The sequence below is a fragment of the Balaenoptera physalus genome (assembly GCF_965194825.1).
Source record: "Balaenoptera physalus genome assembly, chromosome: 2".
NCBI classification, from domain to species: domain Eukaryota; kingdom Metazoa; phylum Chordata; class Mammalia; order Artiodactyla; family Balaenopteridae; genus Balaenoptera; species Balaenoptera physalus.
In genome coordinates, this window is record NC_138883.1 from 49,449,227 (window position 1) to 49,465,073 (window position 15,847).

General features: G+C 42.8%; 1 protein-coding gene across 10 annotated transcripts in view; it reads left to right on the plus strand.

Annotated features, from left to right (window-relative positions):
* Nucleotides 1-15,847, plus strand: part of TRIM9 (tripartite motif containing 9) — a 103,760-nt gene that overhangs the window by 42,232 nt on the left and 45,681 nt on the right. For all 10 annotated transcript variants that reach the window (XM_082448387.1, XM_082448388.1, XM_082448386.1 and 7 more), the window contains exons 2-3: nt 11,810-11,905; nt 14,173-14,295. In XM_082448387.1, coding sequence (XP_082304513.1) covers nt 11,810-11,905; nt 14,173-14,295 — 219 coding nt within the window. The remainder of the gene's footprint in view (nt 1-11,809; nt 11,906-14,172; nt 14,296-15,847) is intronic.

Below are 15,847 nucleotides of genomic sequence, written 5' to 3' on the forward strand. Positions count from 1 at the left end.
ACAACCCTTCATGACTTAAAACAATGCAGATTTTTTAATCTTATAGTTCTGTAGGTTAAAAGTCCAACACACAGGGCTGAGTCCCTTCTGGATACTCTGGGGAGAATCTGTTTCCTTGCCTTTTTCATTTTCTAGAGGCCACCTGTGTCCGTTGGCTCATGGCCAGCTTCAGAACCTGCAATGTGGCTTCTCCCTGATCCTTCTTCTCTTGTCACATCTCTTTTTCATTGACTGTAGCCCAGAAGGTCCTCTACTTTTAAGGACTGATATGATTAGAATGGGCTCATCAAGATAATCCAGGATGATCTCCCCAAACCAAGGTCCATAACCTTAATCACATCTGCAGAGTTCTTTTTGCCATGTGAGGTAAGATAACACAGGTTCCAAGGATTAGGGCGTGGACATTTGGGGGAGGGGCATTATTCTGCATAGTACATCAAGAAATAGAATCGACACCCAGGGATTGAACCTGGTCACCCTGATAATGGTGGCTGAGCCCTGCTGTCAGTGACACTACCAAGGCACAGGTGCTCCCTTGGAGTGAACATTCATTAATGCTGCTTAATGGTGTAGATGCCACAAGTGTGGCTTTTATTCCTCCCAAAGTGTCACAAAAGCTGAAGAATAGATGGTATGCCACCACTTGTATTTGTTTCCCAGTAAAGTTTAAAGGAAACTTGTGACTTCAATCTCAGTTGCAGGATTGCTTCACTGTGAGCTATTCTTTGATGTTATGAAAAATATTTTTAAAAGAGTTAGAGACCACTGTATCTTGCCATGCAACTCATAACTTAATACTGGAAAAAAAGACACTGAAATTATTGAATGTTCAGAACATAAGAAGAGTCTGCCAGAGCCATCCTGATGTAAGCACTTAAGTGCAAAAAAGCCTCTGCTTTCTTTTATGATCTGGCCACCATTGTGATTTACCTTTGAAAGTATATTAGAGTTGGGAAGGATTCTATTCTGGGTCTAGGAGGTGCAGGATAGGGAGAAGGGAAAAAAATATTGCTGGTTTTCCAAGTTCCATCTAAGAACAGTATTTCTAGTAGGAACAACGTTATAAAGAGTATGTGGGTTTCCTACCTCATCCAAATAATCATATTTTTAACTGTAATATATTTTCACAAATTATTTCTCCTCATTAATATCTAGATAAATTATAAATTCAGTTTCAATTTCCAGTTTGATCCAAGGGTTATTTAGAATGGTATTTTTTATCTTCTGAGAGATACATTAAGCGAAGCATTTGGGGTACTGTAGTGGGAAAGGAGAATCAAAGTTATTAGTTAATTTTGACTCACTAATGGACAAATGTAGGTTTACATGGGATGAAGATGGGAAGGTAGCAGCTTGCAAATGGAAAAGCATAGTAAAACATCCAAATTAATTGGTGAGTGGGATTAAGATATTAAAAGAAATCTGATAAAGCCACACATTTTTTAAAAAGGAAAAATGGATTATAACAAAGAGAAATATAAACAATATTGATGGAATACAGTCAACTATATCAATTAATACAATAAGTGTAAATAGCCCAAGTTTCCCTGTGGTAATGAAAAAAAATCAGATTGAGTTAAAAACAAATGTAGTTTTAAAATGAAAGATGAGCAAAGTTTTACAAGAGAGACAGGAGGGTATATATGTAGTAGTATCATATGAAATTGAATTCAAGGCCAAAAGAACTAAGTGAAACATAGAAGGATAAGACTAGTGTTAAAAGGTATAAAGAAGATATAACAAAGAAGAAAGCCACAGATACAGAAAGCAAAAACTCCTAAAAATAAAGGAGAACATGATCCTTGTGGGAAATTTGATATCTATTTGGTTTAGAAAATTATAAGTCAAGTAGACAGATAATGAACAAAAATATAAAGTATCTTAATAACCCAATTAACAAGTTCAAGTATGTTTACAAATATGTTACAAAGGTTTATATTATGCATATCATCTTTATATTATACATATCCTGTCCTGTAAGAAGAGAGTATATTCATCTCTTATGCCCGTTACATGTTTACCAGAAGCTATCGTGTACTTGTATCTGTCCACAAAATAATGATTATAAATTCAAAAGAGTAGAGATTTTGTGAACCAGACTTTCTGACCATAATCTACTAAAACTAGCAACCTATGACTTCACTTCCTCTCCAACAGGCAACCTGAATTTTCCAGATCTCTTTCCAGTTTTTGACCCCTAAGGTAAGCAAACACGTGTGGTGAGGCCAGCCTTGTCTGGTCATCAGCAGTGGGAAGAAACTAGTTTCTGTAATTAAACACTTAGGTAGCACCCCATGGACGAGAACCTCTTCTAAGGGCTTCACAAATAATACCAGTGAGAACTTATACCTTAACTAGGAAAAGATCAATAAGAAGCTTTTGAAAAAAACCCACCCACCCACGCTGGTAATTTTAAAATGCAAATTTTAAAAATGAGGTTCCATTCTTTGCCTATCAGATTACAAAGATAGATACAAATTATAATATTTAGAGTGAGATATACAGACAATAATACTTGCCTATATATTACCTTCAGCAGGAGTGTAAATTAGATGATTACTTAGAGGGACATTTTGATAACATGATTTTTAAAACCCTCTAACTATGAAAGTTTGCTGATCAAGCAATTTCATTTTTGGAAATGGGAATAATCAAGAATGTGTCCAAATATTTCCTACATGAATTTCATTTTAGCTCTTTGCAACAAGATGGAAACAAACTAAATATCCTAAAATAGGAGATTATTTAAATAAATTATGATGCACCTGCACAGTGGGTTACCCTACAGTTTATTGGTGAATAGCACAGATTCTGGCCGCAGACTTCCTAGGTTTGAATCTCTGCTCTGCTTCTTAACAACTGTATGACTTTGGACCACTTAACCTCCCTTGCCTTCAATCTCTCACCTATAAAAAATATTAATAATAATAGTCACCACCTTTGCTGGGTTATTTTGTGAAAAGAGATGAGTTAATATGTGTAAAGCTTTGTGAGAAGTGTCTGCCATGTAGTAAATGTTATCAAAGTGTTACATAGCTATTATATAGTCAGATAGGTAGTCAGCGTACTTAGATGGAAAAATATTTATAGCATATTAAATGAAAAGGTCAGATTTCAAGACATCAATTATTATATGACATGATCCCAGTTTTGTTGATATACACTATATGGAGACATATATAATTGACTATAAGTGTATACAAAATTTCAAAAGATAAACATCAAGGGTTCATTATCAAGGCTATTAGTAGTATGTCTCTGGTGAGATTGAGGATTTTCTTTTTTTCTTCTAAGTCTCTTTATTCTCTGATTTTTCTGAAATGAGCATGTTCTGCCTTTGAAATAAGGTGGGAAAAGTTTTTTCTTAAAACAAATAAAAAGTCTTGCTCTTGCCATTTCTCCTCACTGGAAACTTGAAGGGATGAGTAAGAAGTCATTCCCATTTTGAGCACTGAAAACTTGAGTCTCTGAAAAAACACAAAGCATTTCTATATGAAAAATAGTTCAGTGCTTTTTTACCTTTTCATGTATATTTCTAAGATCATGTTTTAAACTATGTAGTGAAAAGTCCTTATTTTAGAACTGAGAGTTTCTATCTGAGGTATTTAAATACTATTAAGAACTGAAAATTTATAGATCTTACATCTGTTTTGCTTGTCTTAAAACAATTCCCTGGCAGTAGCAGACAAAGCAGAATACTGTAATACCACCTGGAAGAACATGATGGACCAGGGCAGATGTGAAGGCAGCCAGGGGGATCCACAGAGAAAATAGCTTTCTGGAAAATCACTCAGAGCCTGCTGGTTGGGGCCCTAGAATTCTCCTAGGAGAAAAGGCAACACACACACAAAGGAGATCTATCCTGTAGACCATCTCCAGGATGTAAAATCCAATATTTGCACGAAGGCTTAGCCCAAGGAAGGCATATTTCTGATTCTCGGCTGTAAATACTTAGTAACTGCCTAACAACACACATGTGGTGGCTTAGAATATCCACAGAAAGGCGTGCTCTGCCTTGGGCAGAGTGGTGTTGACCTTACAGCCTGTGTGCCTGCCACTTTATTAAAGTTTCAAGCCTTCAATCACAACAGTTTCTGCATGAATTCTTTCACAGCTTGCAGCACTCTAAGCAAAAGCCATAGAGACATGGAAAATCAATTTCCACCAAGAAACTACGAACATTGGGGTGAGGCAACAGTTATTTTGCTTTGCGATGAGGTAAAAAGTGGCTCCTCTATTTCATTGCTGAAAAAACCTTCATTGTTGATTTGCATCTCCATTTTGAGTGTTTTCTGTCTAAGACAGAGAAAGATCTGAAGTTTGGTGGATAAAGGCTGTGCAGAGAACCTCTGGAATCAAACTCTGGCCAGAACTGGCTATGTCTTACTAGGAAAGCAGATACTTCTCATTTTCCCTGAGAAGTGGAGAAGCTACATTTCTGTTGTTAGTTGTTAGAATATTCCAGCTTTCTTCTGCTTTACTAGAGAGCCTATGGGAGAGAACTTTTAAAGGGGACATTATTAAGCTCAGAATGGTGGAAGTTTCAATGAAATGATGGTTCCTTGAGGTAAGAGATTATGTCTACTTTCTTTATTATTGTTTTCCTGGCATGAATCACTGTGCCTGGTCCATGGTAAAAATGGAAGGTTGATTAAATTAATAAATCATGAAGGGAAAGTTATAATTGCTATCTGTATTAGTCAGTTTTGTTGCAGTAACAAACAACCCCCAAAATCTCAGTGGCTTATAAAACTAAGGTTTATTTCTTGCTCATATTATGTCATAGGAAGTAGTCTGAAGTTCCATTATACATGTCTTCTTTCTAAGGGCCACAGCCACCATGTGGGATATGCCCTGTGGCATACTGACCTGACTTATACCAGCCCACAGCTCAAAAGAGTTGATGGTGCACATCTCTCCCCAACTCTGTTCAGTGATGCCTTGTTGGTGGCCTAAAATTAACTATGTATTTACACCATGGGAATTGGTAAACACTGAAAATCAAAATTTGTTTGTTTCTTGTTTTTGTTTTTTGAGAGCCAGTTTATCAATACACCCCTGGATCTGTATGACAAAGAGGAAGAGCAAAAGAGCTGGCAGAAAATCACAAGGCCTCTTTAAGCTAAAGCAAATCACATGGCCAAGGGTGACAATGGGGCAGGAACACATGCTCCATCTACAGGAGGTCCTCCAAGTCCTGTGGCAAAGATGGGGAGGGAACAAACAATTGTAAATACTACAATATACCCAACTGTCTAGATAATTGTAATTGACCAAACCCCACATTGGGACATGTGGTATGACAAAGTGTTTTAATGATTTATGTATGTATATTTTAACATAATTCTCATTGTAAAAACAATACTACTTATTAAATGCTTACAGTAAGCCATGTGTTGTATAGAACTTTATATAGTACATAATCCTCACCACAGTACTATGATACAGGTACTGTTATTATCCACGTGTTGCAGATGAGGAAACTGAAGCCTAGAAAATTGTTTTTTTAGATAGGGTCCCCTGGACACAGATTCAGAGAGTTGAATAGGGATGGTTAGTTGCTCAGTGGTCTCCAGAGATCCACCTCCAAGGAAGTGAGAAGGCCAGGATTGAGCAGAGGGAGGAGTTGACCTGCAGGAGCCTCAGCCAGTCCTGCAGGGAGTTCTGGAGCTGGGATGACCCTTCAGGGTTATTCTCAAAACAAGGTAAGGGAGTCCCAGCCAGTCCCTACCCATGGGACACCCCTGGAAGGGGGCATAGCCTTGAGCAACCCAGTTTGCTATGGCCAAGAGCAATTCCTAGTGTAATTTATCAACAGCAGATAGTCCCAGCTGGAAGAAGGATGCAGCAGCCTTGAAAGGGAACCTGGGCAGAGCACCACAGAATGCACTGTGGTTAGGTGATATGTCCAGGGCCACACAGCTAGTAAAAGGCTAGGATTGAAACCCACATCCACCTGCAAAGGAGGCAAGAGTATACAGTGGAGAAAAGACAGTCTCTTCAATACGTGGTGCTGGGAAAACTAGACAGATACATGTAAAAGGGTGAAATTAGAACATTATCTAACACCCTATACAAAAATAAACTCAAAATGGATTAAAGACCTAAATGTAAGGCCAGATACTATAAAACTCATTGAGGAAAACATAGACAGACAGATACTTTAAGGGAGACTAGGGTCATCCTAGGGATGCAGTCTTGAGCTATTAGAAACTATGTTAGTGTTTGTTCAAGTCTTTGTAGGCCAAAATTGAGGCCTATAAAGTAAACAAGAGGGCTCAGAGGAGCCTGGCTAGATAGAGTTTGGTCAAGGAGAGACTCTTTGTCACAACCAACTAGCAATAAGCAGCAGTTTAGTGGACCAGTGCCCTACCCTTAAGACCCCTGTGATACAAGCCTCATCCAAAGCCAAGAGCCTCCCCATACACCACTGATGAGATAGCTCATACACACACAGTCACACACTCTATACTCACATTCACACTCACATATACACTCACACTCACATTTACATACAATCACACATAGGCTTTTGCACACATGTATGCATACACACTCACATACACAGCCTTGCACACACATGTTCTCACACTCACATACACTCACACACACACACACACACACACACACTTGCCCCTGGACTGTGTGTTTCCATTCCCAGGCTCAGCTACTCCGTTTGTAGATTGCAGCCTGTTCACTGCCCCAACCCTGCTGTTAGGTAAGAGACAAGGTGGCAGCTCCAAGCAGGCCAGTCTCTGAGGCCTCCCACCCATCTAACTACCGTGAGCTGGGGCTGGGATAGATCCGGGATCTCCCACCAACAGAGACCAGAGGAAAGAGCCCTTCGTGGGGGGAGGAGAGGTACAGGCAGGAACTGAAGTTCTAACTGGAAGGAGAATCAGGCCCCTTGGGTAGCTCAGCTTGGAGGCTCCCCGGGTTCTACTCACTCTTCTCTTCCTTGATCTCATTCCGCACTCAGCCCAGTCCCTGCCCAAGATCTCAGGTCAGCAGGTGATAAAGCCAGCATTGGACCCCAAACTAAAGCTTCTGGCCCTCTCCCATGAGACCCCTCTCTTTGACAGGGGTCCTTTTTAAAGTCACTAAAAGAGCTTCATGAAGGAAAAAAGTTGACCATTTCATAGGGTAACCAGTCTTGCTGTGGTTTACATGTAAGCTGACTGTTAAGCATAATCAAATTCCCTAATAATCATAATCCCCTCCTCAACTCACATCCTTTAGTGTTACACGCTCTCACTATGGGTTGTTTTTGTTTCTTCCTCTGTGGGTGAGGAAAGAACTCTCTTCTCAGGAGGCTGGAGCAAAGAGCACAGCTTTGGAATCAGACTAGGGTTTGTGTTCTGGCTCTTCCATGAACCAGTGAGTGGTAAAACCTTAACTCAGGAGTATCCACACCTTTGAGCCTCTGCAAAATGGCAGGGAGGTGATTGGGGTTAAATAGGACACCTGATAAAAGCACCCATCAGAGTTCGTGGCTCATAAGAAATGACCAATATGTTGACACCATTTGAATTTCTTGTTTTTACTTTTTAATTATATAATGTCAGTAATGTAGTGAGACTCAAAAATCAGTATTTCTTCAAGAAAAGTTGTTATTCTTCCGGGAGGCAGGGGGTGGGGGGGGTGGGGGGTGGTTCCTTCTGAATCGCATTGCATCGATCCTCACTTTTCTCCTGTGTTTTGTGGTGACCTCGGTATCTGGCAAAGAGGTGGCGTGGGCCACAGTCCCAAGTGGGGTGCACTATGTCAGAGCTGCCCAGGGTGGCAGCAAGGTCGTTTTCGGGGCCATCAAGGTGCCTTTGCATATTTGCCGCCTCACCTATTTTGTACCAATTCTTGGTTGACCCTTTTTGACCCACTTCGTGCTTATAACTTCAGATCCCAGACAGCCAGGAAGCTTCCTTTCATTTGTTCCGATTTGTCTCCATCCAATATTTGTAGTAAATTGAGGGGGGGAAATGACAGAAGAATAATGTTCATGGCAGGGAAAGGAAAGAAGACGCGACCTTCTGTCTGGGAAAGCTTGGTCTCTGGGAGGATGCACTGAATTTGTTACCGGTTTCCTGAGCCTAAATAATAGTGGTTCTGAAACATCCTCCACAGGGGCTCCCAGACTGAGCTCTGACCTCTTATAACATACACTCCTTTGGGAGGCTAGGGGAGCCAGCCAGGGTAGAAGCTGGAGGGGAAAAAGCCCGGGAGAAAGAAGGGAGGAAGTGGAGTTCTTTGTTTCTCTCCTTCAAGCTCCAAACAACGTGCCATCTTTCTGGGCGATCTTGGTTATTCCGAGCATTCTCTGAGCTCTAGACTGGAAATTTGTCAGTGCTTCTTTGGCTACATCATTTTCCCACTCCCATTCACTTTCTGATCATGACATCTTTTCAAAAATAAATTGGAAAACAAATATCCAAGAAATCAGGATGTCATTGCTTAGGCATTATAAACAGCTTCTAATGGCTACAGGTACAGCCAAAGATGCCGAAATGAAAACACATACTAAATATTTTCATCTTCAGTGTTCTGGTATAAATTTACAGGGCTGCTCTGTGGTCCTGAATACAGAACATCTCTGTTAGCATAGGGCAGGAATTTAAATGCTTCTGGGAAATAAAATCAATCAAAAATAATGTTCTTCTACATCAGATGTGGCTTATAAATGTAATCGAAAGACTGTCCTATAAAAACAATGCACATATAAATCCTTACAAGAAGAGCATTGTCTAGTGATAGATCGTTTCCAGGATTTTTCATTGTCTCCTGCTCTGTTTCCACAAGGTGGCAAATCTTAAGAGAAAGATTTCTAGATCTTTATCTTATAGTGCAGCTGTTTATCAAATACCAGAACAATCATTAGCCAGGTAGAAGGCCTGAACATAGACACAAAGGGAGGAAATCTGCAAATAAATTGAGTTTTGCAGTTTATGTACTGCTTTACTGTATAAAATCCAGGGAGTGGTTGAGGCCAGCACTCTTTTTCTACTATAGTATAATTTTCTTCTAAGTCTATAGCAGCACCTGGTCAACAATTCTTATTGGGTGTCAGGTCTGACTTACATTATACACACACATTTAGTTGCAAGGCTGGACTGTAAGAAATCAGGTAACTCCAGTTCCGTGCAGCTGAATGAATTTGACTTCTCTACTCAAACCTCCACATGTGGTTACTAGGCATGGGTTACAATAAAAGGGGGAAGAAAACTGCGGTAGCCCAGCAAACTCTGACTCATTTAGAAGGAGAGAGAATATGAGTTCTAAAGTCACAAGAACAAACTTTTTCCTTTAGAATATGATTCCCATTCTGTTGCTCACTCTTCCAGATAAGACTCTCTTTACCTTCTTCATCCCTTGGGCTCCCGAAAAAGTTCTTGAGAAAACTTTTACCCCAAGTTATAGTGCAGCTGGGACCCAGTAATAAATCATTGAGTAGCCCTTTCAGCAACTGTAGGCTCACTTTTTACTTTTTCTTCCTGGGCTGCATCGGTTTAGACTCCCAGAGTTTGAGTACCTCGATCAAAGTACAAGTGATGAAGGGTATCCTCCAAAAGATCCTGTGCCAGGAACCTGCCCTGTGAATCCCACCCCAGTCAGTTCTCAGGTGTTTGTGGGCAAGAAGGAAGAGGGGAGTAAGTGTTAATAACAGCCGACATTTATTAGCATGCACCATGTGCCAGCAGGGTTCTGGACTTTAGACACAGTATCTCATGCGATGCCCACAGCACCCAAGAATCGTAGTGTTCTTCTCATTTATGGATGAGGTAAAACTATGTGTAAGATATGAACAGCCAGTAACTGTCAGCATTTATGAATTTGGAATAGTTCCCCTAACCACTATCCTTTATTAGAAGGAGCCTTCAGGCTGATGAATGCCTTAAGCCTTCACAATAATCCAACTACAAAATATTATTATTCCCACTTTTTCCATTGTAGTAACTCAGGCAGAGGTCACTTTCTCAAGGTCACGCTTAGGAAGGGACAGAGCCACAATCTGAACCCTTCCAAAGCCTGTGCTCTTCCCACCTCCCCACAGTGCTCGCACCAAGCCTGTAGCGTGTACACTTTTAAAGAGATTCAGGGGGGCTTCCCTGGTGACGCAGTGGTTGAGAATCTGCCTGCTAATGCAGGGGACACGGATTCGAGCCCTGGTCCGGGAAGATCCCACATGCCGCGGAGCAACTAGGCCCGTGAGCCACAATTGCTGAGCCTGCGCGTCTGGAGCCTGTGCTCCACAACAAGAGAGGCCGCGATAGTGAGAGGCCCACGCACCGCGATGAAGAGTGGCCCCTGCTCGCCACAACTAGAGAAAGCCCTCGCACAGACACGAAAACACAACACAGCCATAAATTAATTAATTAATTAATTAATTAAAATGAATAATAAAAAAAAAAGAGATTCAGTGCCTGACTGGGTATTTAATAATGCAAATATAAGTGAAAAACATCCATAGGACCAAGAGATGTAATTTTAAGATTCTACCCTTTAACTGAAAGGACAGAGTGGATGAGGCACTGTGTTGGCAAGGAGGAGAAAGGGCTTTAGTGTTCAAAGAAGGTGTTGTGGGGAAAGGCAGCGTGTCTCTGTAATTTATAGGAGGGATGGAAGGACTTGCCTAGTCTGCCAGGAGCAGGAATTTTGTACCAAGTACAGTAGTAATGGCTGCAAGTAACGGTAAACTCCAGTACAGGGATTAAACTCGGAGGTAATTTTCCCCCCACCCTAACAAGAAGTTTGGTGGTAGGAGACTTCAAGTGTTGGTTCAGATGCTCAAAGATGCCATTGGAACCCAGGCACTTTCTCCTTTCACCGTCCTCCCTTACCACGTTGGCCTTCTCTTCTTGAGAGTCACAAGGCATCTGCCATAAAGTCAGCAGCGAAAGGGAAAAGGTTGCACCAGCCACAATGGTCCCATGTTAGCAGAAAAGCAGAATCTTTCTCAGACCCCTCCAGCCCCCAGCCAACTTCCACTTAGGTCTCGTCAATCAGCAACAGAGATTGGGAGCCCCTGTGCAGGATGTTTCAGAACCACTATTATTTAGGCTCAGGAAACTGGTAACGAATTCAGTCCATCCTCCCAGAGACCAAGTGCCACCCCCCAGCAGCAACTACTTACCTGGACACCTGGCCCCCCCCAGCAGAACTGCATCCGCATGTGGACGGGGCGGTGTGGAAAGTCAGAAGAGGGTGCACCTTGCTTTAGGAGGCTAGTGTGGCGAGGAGCTGGGGCAACAGAGCTGCACTTGAGAGAAGGACGAAGACGCTTATGAGGAAGAACATCATCCTGCCCTCTGTATCTGTCGTTACATTTAAGTGACCCCAGAGCGTCGCACAGGCTCTCACCCTTTCCTCCCTCATCCTGTTCTTACCTCTCTTCATTCTTTCTGCCCTAATCCCAGATCAGTAGCACATGGAGCTAAATAATATTGATAAGTATCAGATCACCTGACTCACTGTTTTTTTTTTAATTTAAAATTAAATAAATTATTGCTGAATTAATTAAGTAATTAATGAGACGAGGAACTTCCAGGCAGATATCAGCTGGGAAGGGCCTTTGACTGCGATGGCCAGAAGTTTTCACCTTCTCAGAGGAGACAGTCCTCAGGGGGCCTCTGGAAGGAGTCCGGATGCCGTTATTACCAGCATCCTCAAGTACAGATGTTGGCTCAGTGGCCCAGCTCAGACAAGAGGAATCTGAGGAGGGCGAGGGCTCCTGGGTCTTGGATGAAAGCCACCCTGTGTGGCCTTGCGGCTGCCTCCTGTGATGAGAGCTCCATGGTTTCCTTCTTCGTCTCTGCAGAGCCAGCTCTCCCAGGCGCTGAACGGGCTGTCGGACAGGGCCAAGGAAGCCAAGGAGTTCCTGGTGCAGCTGCGCAACATGGTCCAGCAGATCCAGGTATTGGCAGCACCGGAGGCAGAAAGCACGCCCCGCGGGTTAAGATGTAACTGTGGGGCGGGCGGGGGGGGGGGGGTTGTCTGTCTCTTTTATTTTTATGTTTTGTGGGAAATTTCCTATGTATTTTTTTCCTGATCTTTCTCTTCTAATACATACGAACACACATACAGGCCAACTTCAAATATACCCCTCCTCAAGGTGGTTACGTTTCCCCAACAGGCCAAAGACACAATCCCGTTTTCCAACTGGTTCCCATCTTCCACACTGAGCTCCTAGTTCTCTGCTGCTGTGCAAAGAAAGATACCTATTTCTTTGTGAATGCAGTCATTATTGTTGAGTTTTTAAAATTCTATAGGTTCCCAAAGCACCTTGCAATCATTACATCTTATCTAATGGTAGCAAACAGGTCACATTTTCTTTTTTTCTTCCTTCTTTCCTTCCTTCCTATCCCATAATAATGCTTCTCCTCTACTTAGATACTTAAATGTTTTTCAACCGTGATCCCCTGACAGCTATAATTTGCACAGTGACCAACAGATCAGCTGACATTTGAGAGCTTGTGAGCTCTCTACTATAGCTGAAGGGGAGAAGCCAGAAATTGCATGAGATGCTAAAATAATGACCTTCTTCACTGTTTACTGTTCTTATGTTTTGAGGTTTGCCTCACAGAAATAACCTTAGCTCTGGCCTCCAGTAGATTGGCTTTCTGAGTTAATATTTAACCTATGTCAAGGCAGAAATGGCTTTTTAAATGTAAGCCTGGCTTCCAGAGCATCTCACACTGATTTCTTTGCCTTTAGTTGGCGTGCAGGTCCATGTTAAAACTTTTTATTCCCTAACAACCTAACAGTTGTACACTTCCTTCTGTTTTCCAAAGCAGTGGAGTTTATCAGTTGGTCCCTTCTTTGCTTTTGCTGACATAAAGTGTGCAGCCCCAGGCTTGCCTCTGCCCCTCACCTCTTCATCAGAGCAAAGCTTTCTTTCTGCTTTAAATCAGAGCCTGTATGAAGACAGCTGCCCCCTCCCTACCAATATTACCCTGCTTGGGACACAGAGAGCTCTTCAATGATGTTTTCCAGGAGAGTTCTGTGAGAGCTCAAAAGCAATTGCCATGAACACCAAAACTTAACATTTGTAGAAGTCATTGCTGAAGCAATTACAAATGCACGCCTTATACAGGCGTGTATAAGACCTTGCATTTGAGACAGTGACTTAATACCTGTCCATAGATCCTTATATTAAGAGACACAGTTCTTGATGACTTTGGGAATAAATTAAAATTTGATAGGCTAAGCTGTTCCTTCCTTTCCAGCCCCCCAAATTTTACTCAGTTTACTCAGTTGACTGCTATTTTTTCAATACTATTACTGTATATGTGATGAGTATTCAGCTTTCATTTGCTGTAAATTACAATTGTTTTCCAGATTATGGTTTGAGAATCAAAATTACATATGTAATTTATTGAAAGGGTTCCCTTTAATGAATGCTTATAATTTAGGGAGAGAATTGCTTAAAAGAAATGTCTGTATCATGTACAGATCTAAATCACGTAAAAAATTTTAGATCCAACATTCAATTTAAACGTCATGGGAAAGCTATAATCCATTTAGAACATGCTTACTGTTCCCCACAAGCTGGTTGGTTCACATCTGATTTTTACAGCAGGCTGATGCCTGTTACGTATACCAGTTATTCTTCACTGCCTACATGCACTCATGACTTGCTTTTTTAATGAAAGGAGCAAGGACTTTTGCCCATGATTATTCTGTTGTCACTGGATTATTGTTTCATATCGAAGACGATTGCCATCCGCTTTCTTCTTTGTCCCCCTGGATTCGATGATTCTTTCTCCCTCATGCCTCAACAGTACCCCATTCCCCCAGCAACCAGCCTTTCTGAATGCCACCTTCCACCGTGCACAGCTGGGCACATGCCAGCCCTCAAAAGGATTCATGTTCAGCTCTACAAACTAAAACTTTATTTTACTTGATATAAGTCAAACTGTGGAGAGGATTTCCTTCTGATAAGAATAAATGTATTCAGTAACATTTATTCCTTTGAATCTAAATTTAAAGTGAAACACCACCACTGTGGAATAAAATTTATTCCATTATTTGTAAAAAGCAAATGTGCGGGCTGTGGACGGGGCTCCTCTTCCTTCCCTTCAGCAGGGATTTCCGCCCCCCGAGTGGACAGGGGTTCTGCTGTCTCTGGCAGCCCCAGGTGCCCAGGCACCTGGCGGCTGAGAGCTGTGCTGTCTCACGCAGGAGAACAGCGTGGAGTTTGAGGCCTGCCTGGTAGCTCAGTGTGATGCCCTCATCGACGCCCTCAACAGGAGGAAAGCCCAGCTGCTTGCCCGTGTCAACAAGGAGCACGAGCACAAGCTAAAGGTGAGTGCTGCGCCCTGGGGGAAGCAGAAGGCCAGCAAGCCAGGTTCCCAGGGTGTGGCAGGCAGACGTCCGCCCACAGCCTTGGATGGCCAGTAGCCCGGCCGGGGAGAAGCAGGCACCTCCCTTCATTCACCACTCACTCCCTCCTTTACATCACCGATACTCATTGAGGGATTTCTCTGGACCAGGAAGTGCTCTGGGTACAGACGTAATAAATAAATAAAAATTCCTGCCCTCCTGGGGCTTATATTCTACCAGAAGGGATAAACAGGAAGCAAGATAAGTAAGTAAAATATGCAGTATGTTGGTAAAAAGTGCTAAGAAAAAATAAGGAAAAATGGGTGGGGAATACGAAGGATGGGGATTGAAATTTTAGACAGAGTGGCCAGATAACCATGCAGAGGCAAATGTATTTTTGAATTGGGAAATGGAATCTGTACTTTCCAGAAAACAAACAAGATTTGTCTTAACTTCTGAAGCAAACTATGCAACTGAACAGCTGTACAGACTTTGGTCATCACACAGTAGAATCAATTGATTACGAGTCTGGGGCCCTGTTGGCAGGAGGACTGATCTTCCTGGAGACATCTGATACCCCATCTACTGCCCCCTTGGAGCAGGGCAACGACACGTGAGAGCAGGCTGGATAGACGTAGACGGGCAGCGCCCAGCCGAAGGAAGCAAGAAGTAGGCCATCAGGAGAGGGCCACGTACATGACCAGTAGCTTCAAGGTGGCTACCAGAGGGTGGTGGGTGGGCAGTGTGCCATGCTGGCCTGGCATTGGGGTGGAGGGAGAAGTGAGGTCTGACCATTGGTCCTCTGTTGGGGTCAGGCAGTGAGCATCAGGGAGCTTCAGTATTGGGCAACAGTGAGTGGACACAGCCTCGGGGGAGCTGGCGGCTGGTGAGCAGCCCAGGAAGTGGCAGATATCCCCAGCAGGCTTGGAACAGGCTTTAGTCCCTGAAGAACCAAAGGAGGTCCCATTTCTAAAAGAGTGGGGTTCCAGTAGGAGAGCCAAGGGAGAGTTTCAAAATGAAGAACTAAGACAACAGAGCTTACAAGATTTGGGGCCAAAGCTTGGTGGCAGGGAAGCTTCAAGCAGGGCCAGCGCCCAGTTCATGGTTACTAGAAACAAGGCAAGAAACTAGTTGCCTGCTGGGGCACGAGACCTCAGCAAGACCTGCAGCAAGACGGCAATGCTGAGCCCTGAGCAGCGGAGTCACCGTCCTTAATCTGTGCCCAACACACACCAGCACCCAGGGTCCAGGGGACTCTGCTGTGAACATGGGGAGCTGGGCAGCATGAAAAGAGAAACATTTCCCCAGGGAAGCTTAACAGGTCTCTTCAAAGTTGAAGGAAACCCCAACTCTGTCTTCTTCCTTAAGGTTCCCTCCTCTGCTACCCACCTGCAGCTACTCAAAACACATTTAGATCCACATACCCGCTTCTTCCTTCCCCAAAGCCAGGGCAGTGATGTGGCTGGAATATAAACCTTTCTCCCCTGCCTTTGTGACTTACCCACCTGTCACTCTGAAGGTGCCTGTGACATGG